The following is a 15,682-nucleotide window of genomic DNA, read 5'->3' as shown; positions in this document are numbered from 1 at the left end:
CCAAACATAAATCAACACGTATCGCCAGAAAAAATAAAGACATGCATAGATTCATCTGTCCTACCGAGATGCATGAAATGCCAATACCATATGCAAGGCACATGAAATAATTTTGACTCTGCCTGTGGTTCTGAGGACTCTGAGGATTATGTCCATTTCCGAGCACTCCAAGAAAAACACAAACCAAGTGGAAAAAGCCTCGAGAAGAGAAATAAGCCGAGGCCGCAGATGTAAGTGAAATATCACTGAAGGAACAGGACTTGAGTGTGGAAAACACCAAAGCACGCAAAATGTTCCTGCAAAAGAGGTATAACAAACGCTTCGCAAGGTAAAATGCATGTTAGGATTCTTACATGCTTAAGTTATTGCAAAGAAATTTAGATTAAGAATTGGGAGAAGTATCTTCAACAGTAAGAAGAGCAAACTACTATAAAAAGGGTAAATTCCCACCGCAAATTTATGTTGGCTCATTTGCTTTGAAAATAAGTTAGACATTCTTTCCCTGTGGCAGAAACATGGTAAATTTATGAAAGAACAAATGCCAATTGCCTCCTTTTACCCCTCATACTTCACTTGCAGGTGTCTCCACCGAGCTTCCAGCTTCGAGACCAGTTATTATGAGAACACACTGGCCGTTACCAAGAAATGACTTCCAGTATGGAGGCTTTGTAACATCATATGGAAGTAATAATAAAAACACGTTAAAGGCGTTATTAAAAGGATATTTCAGAGGGAAAGTGACCCGCTTGAACCACATCAAGACGGAGAGTCCTTGATTTCAAAGAAGGTAAAGAAATCCAGAAATCCTACTTACACAGTGACTTCAACGTTACCCTCAAGGGTAAAGTGGAGCTTTAAAGCTGTGGTTCCCTGCTGCAGAGCCCCCCTTTGCAGGGGGGGTGAGGGTGGGACTAGCAGACCTCACCGGATCCAGGCAGGGTCTGTCTGGCTCTGCACAGACCTCTCCTGGCAAGCACCCAGGCTGGCCCAACCCAGGGCCGCACAGATTCAGACCAGCTCTGGCCTTGGACAAAACAATTTCAAACGCAGAAGTGCAAACAACAAGAGCTGGAAGGAAGACAACAAGAGCAGAGGAAGTCCTTGAACAGCTGGGAAGAAACAAGGAAAGCAAGGCAGGGACATCAGTCCCAAAGAAGATGTCAGCAGCTGGACCCAGAAAAGCACAAAACATGACTAATTTTCTCAAGCAAAGCTCAGCTACAAAAGAAAACACTGAGAACCAAAGAAGGAGAGCAAACTGAAACATGCTGTCCTCTGCTGGAAGTGGCTCTGGAGGAGCTTGAAAGCAGAAGATCATGAAGACCACTAGTCCTTTGATCTTCACTGGAACAGAAGATAGAAACATCATTTTAAAACTGCGCAGCCTTGCCCAAACGTGGCTGTTAGCTTTTGAACTCCAGCTAACGCTGCACTTTTACACAGCCAGCACTGCTGTCACCACAGGGGCACTCCTGCTGCTCCCCTCCTACAACAGCGCGACCCGGGGAGCATCTGCTGCTCTCCCACATGCCTTCCCTGGCAGCAGTGCAAGTGCTTCGTGGCCAGAAGATGGGATTGGGGAACTGCACTAAAGCTAACCCTTTATTTCATAACTACGAATACATACGCACGTCCTCTGTTGCAATCCAGTTCCTTCATCCTGATCGCTTACAGTGGATGTGCACATAGGGTTAAGTAAAGGTTTCAGGCTGTCTTTTAAATGTAATTCATGTGCGGTTTAAAAACAAGCATCTCAACGTAAATGTCATGGGAAAGATGAAGAGACAACAAAAAGAAAGGGCTGCTACTGCAGGGGGAGACTTCTATCGCATAAACCTAGAAAGAACTTGAATAGCACCTTTACAATTTCCACGGAAAAGAAGAAAGACCTCCAGATCCGAAGGTGAATGAGTGCAGACACATACATTACTGAGCTAATTCCCACTGCTGGCTGCAGCTGATACAAGCGTTCATCTTTGGGGAAAAGGAAAAAGAAGCGGTCACAACCCTGCTGTTGCAAGAGATAACGTAAGGAACAAACAACACAGGCGGCACCGGCTCAGAAGAGGCTTCTCCACTATTAAAAGCAGCATCAACCCTTCAGAGAAAGCACCGTTCATTAGGAGAACTGACAGACCAATAAATATATAGGTAGGTAGATTAGGACTAGGATTTCTTCGTTATCCAAGCACAGCACTGAACATAGCAGACGTTTAACCAAGAAGCCTTGCCCTTCCGTTCTCGGTCCTGCATCCTGACACCCCACAGCGTTTCCTGAGTCTCACAGCCCCCCAAAAACCCCTCACAGCCCCTCACAGCTCCCCACAGCACCTCACAGCCCCCCACAGCACCTCACAGCCCCCCAGAAACCCCCGCGGCTCCCCACGGCCCCTCACAAACCCTCACAGCTCCTCAACTCCCCCCACAGCCCCCCAACGCCCCCCACAGCCCCTCAACGCCCCCCACAAACCCCTCACAACCCCCCCTCCGGGGCCGGCGGCGGCTCCCGGCCGGGCCCCAGCGGGCGCTGCCCCGCTCCGAGAGGCGGCCCCGAGGCCGGGCACTCACAGCGTGTGGCCGCAGACGTTGACCATGAGCTTCAGGGAGGGGTTGCGGTACTTGGTGGTCTTGCACCGCGGGCAGCCCTGGTCGTCCATAGCCGCCGCCTTCTCCCTCCCCCCCCCCCCCGGCTCCTTCCCTCCCTCCTTCCGCCTTCCGCCGCCCGGTGCCGCCGCCAAAGGGCCCCGCCGGCCCCGCCCGCCGCCCTGCGCGTTCCGCCCGGCCCGGCCCGGCTCGGCCCGGCTTTGCCTCGCCTTCCCCGGCCCCCAGCAGCGCCGCCGGGCCGGGCCGGGCCGGGCCGAGCAGGTACGAGCCGCCGCGGGCAGCACCTGCCCCGCACGGCTGGGCGGGGGCCGGGCCGAGCAGCTCCGGTTGTAACGGGGGGGGGGGGGTGAGCCGGGGGGGGAATTGGGGATAACGGGGGACAACGGGGGGCAATGGGGGGGTGAAGTGGGCGAGGAGCGCCGCCGCCCTGCAGCCAGCAGCGGGCTGAGGTGAGCCCCTGCCCGGCGGGGCAGCGCCGCCTGAGGCGCCCTCGCTTTTCCTCTCCCCGAGCGGTTCCACGTCTTTATTTTTTTTTTTTTTTAACTTTTTTTCTCCTTTTACTTCTCTTTTATTTCACTCCTTTTTTATTACGTTTCTTCTCCCTTTTATTCCTTTTTAATTCCTTCACGTTTTTCCTTTCTCCGCCCGCGGGGCTCCAGGTGGAGGTGCCCGTGAGGAGGAGGAGGGAGGAGGGAGGAGGGGAGGGGAGGCGGGGGAGCGGGGCCGCTTGATTGACGGTTGCCATGGGGACGCGGGAGGCCCCGCCCCCTCGGCGCGGCTCAGCCAATGGGCGGGCGCGGCCGGGGCAGCGGGCGGCGGGGCCATATAGTGTTGCGGCGGGGCCGGGAGTCACGCTGGGGGGAGCGGCGGAGCGGAGCCCGATTGCACGGCTTGGCCATAGCAGCGGTCGTTAATGGTCGGTGCGTGGCCGGGAGGAAACCTGATCGGCTAGAGCCGGCCGAGAGCAGGAGGAGGAGAAGGAGGAGGAGGAGTGGACTTTGCAGAGAGAGAGGAAAAAAAAAAAAGGGGGGGGGGAAAAGAGGAAAAAAAAAAAAAACAAAAAGGAAAACAAACCATGTCTTCTGCCTCCCCCACGGCCGAGATCACGAGCGCGGTGGAGATCAAGCAGGAAAATGTGATGGAAATGCTCTCCGAAGCCGTGCCCCCCGACGGGGCGGCGGCGGGAGCCCTGAACCCCGCGGCGCCGCCGCCCCCCCCCGCCGCCGCCGCCGCCGCCCCGTTCCCCATGGAGCACGGCGGGGAGGAGGCGGCCGCCGAGCAGGTACTGCTCCACACGGAACTTCTGGCCAGGAACCACCACGCTGCGGCCGCCGCCTCGCCCTCCTCCTCCTCCTCCTCCTCGTCGTCGTCCTCCTCCTCGTCCTCGTCGTCCTCCTCGTCGTCGTCTTCCTCGCAGACCCCCCTGGCTTTCTCCCCGGACCACGTCGCCTGCGTGTGCGAGGCGCTGCAGCAAGGTGGGAACCTGGACCGCCTGGCCAGGTTCCTGTGGTCTTTGCCCCCAAGCGATCTGCTACGTGGCAACGAGAGCCTGATGAAAGCCCGGGCGCTGGTGGCTTTCCACCAGGGTATCTACGCCGAGCTCTACAGCATCCTGGAGAGCCACAACTTCGACTCGTCCAACCACCCGCTGCTGCAGGAGCTCTGGTACAAAGCTCGCTACACCGAGGCGGAGCGAGCCCGGGGCAGACCCCTGGGGGCGGTGGACAAGTACAGGCTGCGGAGGAAATACCCTCTGCCCAGGACGATCTGGGACGGCGAGGAGACGGTGTACTGCTTCAAGGAGAAGTCCCGCAACGCGCTCAAGGAGCTCTACAAGCAGAACCGCTACCCCTCGCCGGCCGAGAAGCGCAACCTGGCCAAGATCACCGGGCTGTCCCTCACCCAGGTCAGCAACTGGTTCAAGAACCGCAGGCAGCGGGACCGCAACCCTTCGGAGACGCAGTCCAAAAGGTGAGCGCAAACTTTTTTTCTCTTTTTTTTTTTTCCCTCCCCGCCCCCCTCTCGCCGCCTGCCGCCTTCCCTTTCCCGGCTCTTTCTTCCCTTCGCAAACATGGCGCTTACCTTCGCCGTGCCCCGGCCTCCCCTCCTTCCCCCTCCCCGCTCCCCCCACGCCCGCCCAGCCCCGCGGGGAGGCGGCACAAGGAGAACTTCTCCTCCGGGCCCCCCCCGCCCCCGGCCCCCGGGGGGGAGCCCCAGGGGGGAGAAGGGGACACACACACACACACACACACACACGCTGTTTGTTTCCTCGTTGTTTTTATTTAATTATTGCGCCTGACAGAGTTAATCATTGACGCGCGGGGGTGTGGGGTCCCGCTCTGTTTTGAAACCTGACTCGGGAGCGGGCCGGGCTCGGGTTTCAGAGCGGGGGGAAGCGGGGCCGGGCCCGGCCTGAGAGGAACCGCAGCGGGCCTCGGGCCTCCGAGCAGCCTCGGACGGCCCCCCGGGGAACGGGAGCTTCCCCCGGCCCGGCTCGGTTCGGCCGGGGGAAGGGGAAACTTCTCCCGGTCCCCCCCTCCCCCGGGTGGCGGTGGCGGAGCGGCCGGGGGCTCGGCGGCGTGAGGCGGGCAGGTGGAGGTGACCTCCCCGGCTCTCCCCTCCCTCTGAGGGGAGGGAGAAAGAAAGAAAGAGCGGGGAAAGGAGGAGGAAAGAAAAAAAAAAAAAAGGCAGCGGCAGCAGCGAGTGAAGGGCCCCAAGGCATTTCTCAACCAAGGGCGCGATTGTGCAGCCGCGGCCCCCCTCTCCTCGGGACACATCAAAGGGCGGGTGGCTGCGGAGGGGGAAGGGAGGGAGCAGCCAAAAAATGCGAGCCCGGGCGGACAAGTCAGGAAAAAAAAAAAAAAAAAAAAAACAGGCGCTGCTCCGGCAGGAGGGGCTCTGCGGGCCCCCCTGAGCCTCCCCCCCGGCCCCGCCGCCCCGGCTCTGGGCCCCCCCCGGCTGAGGCAGGGCCTCCCCCGCCGCCGGTGGGGCCTCCGGCCGGCCTGCGGAGCTCGGGGAGGGTCGGGCTGGAGCTTCCTGGCCTGCTTCTACCTCCCGAGGCTGCCACGGAGCAAGTTCCCAAATGGCTGCTCCCGGGGCCGCCGGGTTTCTTTCACACGTGTGGCACCGTGCCTTGGGGCGGTGGGCCCGAGGCGGTCACCCCCAGGTTGTTTGGATTAGCTGACCGCCGAGGGGGGATTTATTTACAAGGCTGTAAACCAGTCTGTAAAGTTTCACGCCGGTTAGTAGCCGGTTTTGACGTGTTCTTTTCTAAGAAACCTCCGCCTCGATCTCAGATTGCCTTTAAAACACACTTTAAGGCAAAGCATAGGAAACAAATATGATTTGGACAAACTCCCCTGACCCGTATCGAAGCAAGGCGTCTCCTTTGGTCCAGACGCTGGTGTGCCCTGGTAATGCAATGTCATCTCTCCATCTCTTCCACTAGCGAGTCAGACGGCAACCCTAGCACGGAAGATGAATCCAGTAAGGGGCAGGAGGATTTATCTCCACATCCGCTCTCCAGCTCGTCCGATGGAGTTACCAGCCTCAGCCTTCCCAGCCACATGGAGCCTGTGTACATGCAGCAGCTTGGAAACACTAAAATAGCCTTGAGCTCATCTGGTGTCTTGTTGAATGGAAACCTTGTGCCTGCCAGTACTTCTCCTGTCTTTCTCAATGGTAGCTCTTTTCTTCAGGGACCCAATGGTGTAATTCTCAATGGACTCAGCGTGGGGGCTTCCCAGACAGTAACTTTAAATTCACCCAAAACCACTTCGAGTGTTGTGAGCAACGGGGTATCCATTACTGACATATTGTCATCATCTTCAGAAGATGTTAAGGACTTCAAACTCCTTCAGGCTTCAGTCCCTAACACAGCAGCAGCCACCACGTTCAGCCCCAGCAACATACCGGTCTCATTCCCAGGATTGATACCAAGCTCAGAAGTGAAAAGGGAAAGCGTAGAAACTGTTGCTTCCCAAGATGGAGGCTCTGTAGTTACTTTTACTGCTCCTGTCCAAATAAACCAGTATGGCATTGTCCAGATCCCTAATTCAGGAACAAATGGCCAGCTGCTGAACGGAAGCATCGGTTTTTCTTCTCTGCAGCTGCCTCCTGTTTCTGTGGCAGCTTCACAAGGTAAAAGTTTTGTTTGTTACAGGGAAAGCTACAAGAAAAAATGGGGGTTGGGCACACTTCATATTTCAGGAGCTGTAATACTTTTCCTGTCATGTACCATCATTGTACCTTGATCCCAGCTGCACACAGTACATCAAGTAATGTTTTGCGTTCCTTTATAATGCGTCCCGCATCCTTCTCTGTGGATTATGCTCATGGGTAGGCTATTACATGAGAACCGAGCCTCTTTACCAAGAGCAGGGAAGGAAATCTGGTATTTTACACTCTTTTTATCTCGTACTGTTCTCTGAAGCCTATGGTATTAGTTTTCACAAATATTTGTCAATTTTACACGTTTCAGTAATTCAAAATATTCCCCGTTTGCTGTTGAATTTTTTTTAATGAGAAAGTTTATAAAAATGAAAACTGCTGCAGCTGGAAGCTGTTACCGTTGTTGTTCTTGTGGTGGTTGTCTTGTGTGTTTTTTTTGTTTTTTTTAACCAAACCATTTCATAAATAAATTTTAAATGACTATAGACACAACAAGACCAAGCAGTTACACTCATAGGCTTTCTGTCCTATAATTAAGAACGATTAAACTGCAGGGAAACAATAGGAGTATGTAATAGCTTGTAGATACAAAATGCAAGGGTATTTGGATAGAACTGCCCTCAGTCCAAGGGAAATATGTCATCGCAGGTTCACATGCCAAGTGTGCAGGCTCCTCCCCGAGTTTGCCTTAGAGTTTGTCTTAACATACCATAGACTGAAGCTTCTGGCCAGGGAGGAAGAATCTTAGGGAATGCAACTCCAGCTCTGGATTGTTATTTTTGAAGCGGGTCAGTTATAAAGCAGAACTGAAAAACTCTGTTACTTCATAACCAGTGTATCTTTGGTTATGAAAATGATTAAACTTGAATGAATTGCTGTATTTCCAGGAGCCGGAGTACTACAATGAAAATCAAGTGGTGCTCACGTTAGCTTATTTCAGTCAAATGTGTGCAGGGAGTTAATCGGTTTTGCTGTTAAAATAACATAGATAGGAACGGTGAAACTGTACAGACACATCTTAAATGGGTACAAAATTACAAAATCCTAAAATGCAGCACTTATAGTCACTGGAAATTACTGGTAATTAGTTTAACCAAGATTAAAAAACATCAGACATTTGGTCTGAATACCACCTGTAATTACAAAGGCCGTTTAATCCACATGCTCCAAGGTATAAGCTGACAGCCAGCAGAGCTGAGAAAGAAAGTTCTGTCCCTTAATATGGGACAATCAGTGCATAATAAGCCACTCGCTGAAGATTTTCCCCGGTGTTGAAAATAACAATTCCCACTGGAGACTGGTCCGCCATATGTCTAGTCTGGTGCAGAGAAAAGTCAAGAGAGCTGGATTTGCTGCTTTGATTTCGCTCATTTTTTTTAACGTGAGAAGGATGGATAGCTTGCTGCATGTTCCAAGCAAAGTGCGTTGCAGACTGTTTTAAGTAAGCTACAGTAAATGATACGTTATTGCCAGGTAACCTTCAGTTGCCTCACTTTGTTCTCCTGGTTTACGCATATGAGTAGATCTTTCAAAAAATCATCGTGATTGATTAATGGAAATGAACAAGGACCTAAACTGTTCCCCTGGTGAGATGCATCTTCAGTGCTATTATAAAAAAAACGAAGCATCTCCAATTGTAGTCTCTTAAATATAATTATTAAACAGCTTTTGAGAAAGAGAGGTGTTTAAGGTGAGACCCTGTCCCAAGAGCCAGCATATCTTATTTTAGGAATGGTCCTAACGACAACTTAGAAGGCATGCCCAGTGAAACCAGCTTCAGGCCTTGGCTGGCCACCTGTTCTTGCCCTGGTTAGCTAGGACATCGCACAAGCAGTCCCATGGCTTTCCGACGGGGTAGCTGCTCGCTGGGTGGCTTTACAGCGTTCGGTGGTTGTGGTGGGGTTAGGCTTCTAGAAATAGGCGATGAAGCAAGGTGAAAGGCACTACATCTAAATGCCTGACTGACTACAGAGTCAGCCTGGTAGAAGTTGTTTGAACTTTTCCCTGCAGGTTACTCAGGTAGATTCTGCCCAGCAATAGCGTGTTTTATGTGACGTGTCTACGGTTTCCCACACACAAGTTGTAGTCTGTCACCGAACTATCTTTAATAGCTTTTCATGCTTCTATTCTTAGATAGAAATTGAGTGGTGGCAACTAGCGAGGGCCAAAGCACGTTCATTTTAATCACGTGGCTAGGGACTGTTTGCCCCTTAATGAGAGTCTGAAAGAGACCTAATATACCAGAACCATTTTTTTTTCTTTCTAGAAGCAGTTTCTATTAACAGAAGCTTTTATTTCTTCATACTGAATTTTCTCTCACCTGTTATAAACAATGCTGTTCTATGTTGCATGAAACATTAGCGTATATACGTACTTCAAAGATAAGAGGACCAAAGTGTCTTAAGAAAATGACTGCAGAGCTCCCTGCCAACTATAATCTGTATTTTCCTCTCTTTTGCTTCCCTTTCCCTAGGTAACGTTTCAGTAAATCCTAGCACATCCGATGGGGGAACTTTTACGAGCGACTCTTCAACGGTGCAACAAGGAAAGGTTTTCTTCAGCCCCCTCACTCCGAGCGCAGTCGTTTATACGGTTCCCAATTCAGGTCAGACGGTAGGATCTGCTAAGCAAGAAGGACTGGAAAGAAGCCTTGTGTTTTCTCAGTTAATGCCGGTCAGTCAGAACACGCAACTAAATGTAAACATGTCTTCTGAAAATATATCCAGCGGAGGACTCCAGTACCTGGCCTCCTCTTTAGTGAATGTAACGCCCTCACATAATTTTTCCCTCACGCCACCCACTCTTTTAAATGCTGCAGAACTGAACTCTGGTATCTCAGAGAGCCAGTCCATGTCATCGCCTGTAACCAGTACCTCTACCGTGATATCTATCAGCAACACTAACTATGCAACCCTTCAGAACTGTTCGCTCATTACCAGTCAAGATCTGTTGTCCATTTCTACAGCACAGCCCGCACTTGGAGAAATAGTTTCTGCAACCGGAGACCGTGTCAGCCACCCGTCTGCACAAGTACATCAAGATTTTGTCAGAGAGCACAGGTTGGTTCTGCAGGCTGTACCCGATGTCAAGGAGAATTTCTTGCCTAATTCGGAAAGTAAGTCAACTGGCAACTTAATGATGCTGGATTCAAAATCCAAATATGTTATGAGTAACATGGTTGACACGGTTTGTGAAGAACTGGAAACGGACAAAAAAGAACTTGCCAAACTGCAGACAGTTCAGATGGATGAAGATATGCAAGACTTGTAATTTTTTTCTTGCTTTCTATTTCACTAGCTAAGTCTCCTGTTGAGGCCCTAACAAGCACCAAGCGGGGTGTTTGTTTTTTTTTTCATTTAAAGAAAATAGAAGAACATTGACATGGTCTGAATTAATGTACAGAGGAATCTCCGGCAACGGAATTAGGTTGCCGCACTTGGTTTGCATGCAGTATTCTCTTTTAAGCAGATTAAAGGAGAAAGGAAACGCCAGGGGAAGTACCAAGCGAATGGGTACAGGTTTGGCTAACTGCTACTACGCTGATAATTTAAGTAGACTCTCCATAGTGCAACATGCTCTCAACAGTAAGTATACACTCCTAACGTTAGGTAGAAGACAAAAATCTCGCTCCGAAAAGGTAGAAACAATGCAGTCATTTTCGCTGTTTACTTCTAGTCCGTGGGCATTGAAAAATTTTTAAGAACTCTAGACGATACCTCACAGGCCGCTTTTTTGTTGTCTGAGGTTAAGAAACGAAACAAAATCATGAATAATCTTGTTACTGGTGTGTTTGCTTTTTTCCAGCAGACTTGTGTTCATACCAAAAATCTCACATCAAACACTTACAGGTTTCTAAATGCTACAGCTAGCATTTTGTCAGTGCACAAGAAAAGCATCATCTGAAACTCTAATTATGCAACTCAGAAGCTCTCTCTCCAGTATGAATGTAAATATTGTTTCAGTTCTTATAAAGGAGACTTTTTTTAAATTAGTACAATGGATTTTATTTATGGTTTATGTTCCCTTTTACTTTAGACACAGTGCATTGAAAAGGAAAACGTTTTTTGGCTGTTTAATTTATTTTTATTGTTTGAGCAGGAAGTAAACGTAGTTATTTCTGACAAGGTTTTACTTTTTTGTAGTTTTTCAAGCAATAGACTCTAAAAGTAAAATGTTAATCACACTGAAACTAGAAGATGAGCTCCCAGTCTCACAAACCCAGGAGGTCCTTGTCTCTACCCCCTCTGTCTTTGTGTTCAGGGGTTTTTTGTTTGTTTTGTTAGTAATTTGCAAATTAGTTGAACCTTTTTTGTGTATTTTTTACAGAATTCCATGTGCCTTTCTTCCTAGTGGCCTTATCTTTGTTACTAAAGCACAGTAGCAGGAGGAATACAAACACTGACTTGCAACTATCCGTCCTCAGGGCCAAATCCTGATGCCTTACTTTTGCAAGTAGACCTGCTGACTTCAGTGCCCCTACTTGCACGAGTAGGAAGAGTTAAAGTCCTTTGGTCGTGGTGGGTGACATTTACCAGTGGTGCGGGGAGCCAAAGATAGGTCCTCTGCGCCGCGTAAGCTGGGCAGGAGGAGTCGGCGGAGAGCCCACGGGCAGCGCAGCCGTGCAGAGGGAAAGATCTTGGCTCCTGCCTCGGGCAGATGAGTGTGAAAGGTTGGCTGGGCGGGCCAGGGAGGGGAGTCCCGTGTTTACACGGCCCCCTTGGCCAAATAGCCCGTGTGGGAGAGCTTCAGCTGCTCTTCAGCAAGCAGGCCCCCATCCAGGAGTGCACTTAAGCGTGTATTTATGTATCCTTCCAGAATAAGCGGCGCAGGGGCTGATGGTGGGGGCTGCAGCTGCCCGACAGGTCCCTCCCTCTTCACCCCTCCGCCGGGGCAGCACGAGCAGGCAGGCTCTAGGCAGGTGGAACACATTTCGCCTTTCCTCCAGAGGAATTTTTGTAGCATGGAAAAGCACATCCTTAAGCTTTAAGATAATAATAATAATACTACAGGTGTATAAGAATGACATGCTGTTAGTCTTTGTGTTTCTGTTTTATTTGTATCTCTTATTCTAATGTGAATATATACAGTAGCTAAGGCATGTATTCATCCTCATCGGGGGCCTGGTCCGGAGCCTTTGGAAGGCAATGGGAACGTTTTTCATCCACTTCCGTGGGCTCCGCATCAGGCCCAAGACAAAAAAACACTCGTAAAGGACAAAAAAAAAAAAAAAAAACAGAAAGGAAAGAGAACAGAGGTAGCACATCCCAGTCTGTTTCTGTCTTGGTTTTTACCTGGTTCCGTGGAAAGACTTTAAGGACCGAAGGTTTTTCCTGCGCGCCATGAGCGTGGCACGGACATCCTCGCTGTTGTTTTGCACTATATCGAATGCAGCATGTTTTGCAAGGTATTTCGTGAAATCTCAAAGCTGAGCTCTGTTGGTAAGCGCTGTAGTTTTACACTGCGAGCCAGAGAGTCTGGGGTTGCAGGGAAAAGTGCAGAGAAAGGGAAGAGCAAGTGTGCGAGGCATGCACTGTGCAGCTGTAAGGAGTCACCGGTGCTTTGCAAACAGAAGCAGCCCATAAGCAGTTGGCTGTCCCCACGTGCACCCAAGCAAAAAGGGTGTCCAAGGCAGGCACTTTAAAGTGGAGATTATCACAAGCAGAACATGGAGCTGCATATTCCCCTGGCACAACTTCCTTGACGCTCAGGAGATCTCCGCGTGAGCAGGGAATCGGATAGTCCAGAGCTCTGCTCTCTGCTCTGGGGGTTTATCTGAGTACCCCGCTGGCTCCAGCAGGGACAATATGCTCCCCACCTCTTCTTCACCTGTAAAACCAAGATGATGATGGTCACAGTAGCCGTATCTGCTTTGCATTAATTGATCAACTGTTTGGAAAATTGGAAGGACCCTGTGTTGTCGCGTTAATGGAGAACGTGTGCATGGAGCAAGAGCTGTCCGTGGCTCTGAAGGGGTTGTTCAGGGCTTGACGTTTGGTCTGTGAAGCTCAGATTATGTTTAAAGGCAAGCTAGAGAATATTTCAGAGCACTCTGTCAGTTGTTGAAGCAATCAGGTCCCATAAATGAAAAGACTGTGGTGTTACACCAGTACGTTACTTTTTTTTTCCTCCTTTGCATTCATTGTGTTACTGAGGCTCTGAATCCCATGGCTTTGCAGCACAGTTGACATAAAAACTGTATGTTGTTACAGTGGTGCGTATCTTGGAGTGTCTGGTACTTCTAATAGGAGACCTCCCATCCCTTTGTGGGAGCGGAGGATGTACGTAAAAGCAGCGGTTTGGGACAAAGTAAGATAAATCTGTTCGTCTTCCAGATATCAAGTAACTTATTTTGTTATTATGTTCTACTCTTTCTTTCTCCCACTGAAAATAAGTGTCATTCCCTCCAGATGATGTAGGTATAACCTCATGTTTTCTGCAGGTACATATGCACAATATAAAGACTCATTGCACGGTACAGTGTTTCTAAAATAGATATTTAAATAGTAGTTTTCCTCCTACTGTAAATTAAGGGTCGGGTTTTGTGGCCCTCAAGCAAGAAGGCTAACGGCTCTACCTAGACAGTACACAAAGCCCCGAGCAGCATCTGGGGCCAGATCTTCAGCTGCTGTAAATAAGGCATTGCTCCACTGCTTCCTGACTGAGGATTTTACGTGGTGTTTAGGAGATACGGATGCTCATCTCCCACATGCATTAATGGCAGTGAGCGTCTGTATCTCACAGACAGTCCTTATTACCCCGTTCTGTTGTTTAAATGGAAACTATGTCTATCTTGCATAAATACTACTTCTCCTCCCTCCCTGTTACGGATGAGAATAAAGGATCATTTCAACTTCACGTATGTTTGTAAGTCCACTGGAAATCTTACAGGAAACGTTGCCAAATTCTCCTACTTTTCTGGTCCCAGACTCAGCTTGGAAAAATATGCTTAAAGTTTAAGCAAATTCCTACAAAGCGTGAACGTTAAAAAAAATATCTTTGTTCTTTACTACTTTTAATTAAAGCTGCCTCTATTTCACCCAGACTTTCGCAGAGAACCAGAAATGTACTGAATCACATGCTCTGTCTGGACTATTTGCAGCATTATTCCTGTGGTCTTACCTAAAAGGACATTTCAGCCACATAAATGGTGGGCATCTATCGGCCAGGTCCTCGGCTGGGACAAACGAGCACAGTTCCACTGACTAATGTCATTTCACCCCAGCTGAGAATGTGGTCCATGCATTTCACTGGAGTTGGATCAGGGACGGATTTGGCCCAGTACGCAGTGGCAGCACGAAGCAGTTCGCTAGGCTGATACTCAGACAGCTATAACTGAACAGCAACGATCTATCCAAGCATATACCTCTTTCCATTTGTTGCTTTACCCTGCCTGTGGATTCAGGAAGACGCATTCAGAAAGCTATTTTCCCCAGAAGTAAGGCTGGAACCATTTTTATAGTTGTCATTATCAGGATTAATGACGATAATGGAGAGATTCACCGCAATAACCATTTTCAGTTAAATTAAGCGAGACAGAATTTGGCCCCATGTGCACAGGAACTTTTCCTGTATGTAGATTTCCAGTGCCTGTGCACTTTTCTTACCAAGGACAGACGAGCAACCAACGGGGTGCATCCCTCCAGTTTCATGTGAAACAAATGTGCAAAACTCCCAGGGGCATGAATCCTGTAGCGTTTGTGGTCAAGCAGCATCTCAAATCATAAAAAGAATAATAATTCTAGGAAGTCCAGAAATGAAATTAATGACGTTTTACAAGCAAGGAGACCTGAAGTCTTCCTGTATCTCCTAGCAGTTATTATCTTGAAGGATATTTTATATCTTACTTGTATGTTTCATATAATTTAAAACTAGCTTCTTACATTTCTGAACTCAAGGAGGAGGGTGAATCTTCTGACTTTCGGGATTCGCGTTCAGAGGATGTTTGTTCTTTTGCTGCATGTACTGTTTGTCCAGAACTAACCAGTTATTTCTGTGATATGGGTTTATTGTGCCTTACAACAAATAAGAAATTTAAGCGGAATGTACGCATTAGAGGAGGGAATAATCAGAAGTCTTTACTGCACTGTTAGATGATGCCGACCCAGAGTGTATCATCAAACGTAGCTGTGCTTAATTACCCAACCAAAGAGATCTAAAAATGTGTATGTTTGTTGTACTGTAATAGGGGTTTGTGCCTGGACAATTAAGTGTTTTATTTGTATTCTGAGATGATGTGAACTTATTTTTCTAAACACTATACTGAATAAACTTTATATTTATACACACCTTGTGTAAATATTTCTCTTTAGATACAATATCTGAGGGCTTTGAATTTTGTGTTAAAAGAGCAATCTGAAGTAGAAACTTTGCTGTTAGTGACTCACTGTGAGGGTGATGGCAATTGAACGCCTGTGCTCAGCAGAGAATTGATCTGAAGCCTCCCTAAGCTAGAATGAGGGTTTCTGTTGACTTGAACGGGTTTTTGCAGACCCTAACTTTGCTTCTAAAATATTACATTAAAAAACATAAACCTATTTCGTACTAAAACCTAGGCATTAAATCTGTGTCTCAAACCAAATTTATACTGTAATTAAGAAAATACTGTTGTAATATATTCCACACACTATTAGGACTGGTCGGTATTTACTCACAGCGTTCTTGGCAGTGGGGCACTTCCTACATCAAGGTTTCTTTCTGGATAGGTAAATCCCTATTTACTAAATTTGTTGAAAATTTTCTTGAAAACATGGCACCTGGTACCAGACCTGGCTTGGGCAGACTTTAGAGAACAGCTTGAAATTTATTCTTTACCCTTGACACTTAAGGATTTAAATAAAATATCTTAAAAATAATTAAAAAAATAATAATCCCTGCACCAAGAGCTAGGATTGCCTAGATGCTGTTTTGA

General features: G+C 48.7%; 2 protein-coding genes across 2 annotated transcripts in view; one reads left to right on the top strand and one right to left on the bottom strand.

Annotated features, from left to right (window-relative positions):
* MNAT1 (MNAT1 component of CDK activating kinase) overlaps positions 1–2,715 on the bottom strand; it is a 124,589-nt gene extending 121,874 nt beyond the window's left edge. Inside the window, exon 1 of the mRNA XM_040560555.1 lies at positions 2,569–2,715. Coding sequence (XP_040416489.1) covers positions 2,569–2,657 — 89 coding nt within the window. The 5' untranslated portion in view covers positions 2,658–2,715. The remainder of the gene's footprint in view (positions 1–2,568) is intronic.
* A 441-nt stretch (positions 2,716–3,156) lies between these two features.
* Positions 3,157–15,059, top strand: SIX4 (SIX homeobox 4). The gene is made up of 3 exons (XM_040560554.1): positions 3,157–4,575; positions 6,053–6,744; positions 9,248–15,059. The coding sequence occupies exons 1-3, from the start codon at positions 3,680–3,682 to the stop codon at positions 10,042–10,044; spliced, it is 2,385 nt and encodes a 794-aa protein (XP_040416488.1). The 5' UTR covers positions 3,157–3,679; the 3' UTR covers positions 10,045–15,059.
* The last annotated feature ends 623 nt before the right edge of the window (positions 15,060–15,682 follow it).

Source organism: Cygnus olor, chromosome 5 (genome assembly GCF_009769625.2).
Source record: "Cygnus olor isolate bCygOlo1 chromosome 5, bCygOlo1.pri.v2, whole genome shotgun sequence".
Taxonomy (NCBI): domain Eukaryota; kingdom Metazoa; phylum Chordata; class Aves; order Anseriformes; family Anatidae; genus Cygnus; species Cygnus olor.
Note: the sequence above shows the minus strand (reverse complement) of the source record. Positions and strands in the feature narration are given on the sequence as shown.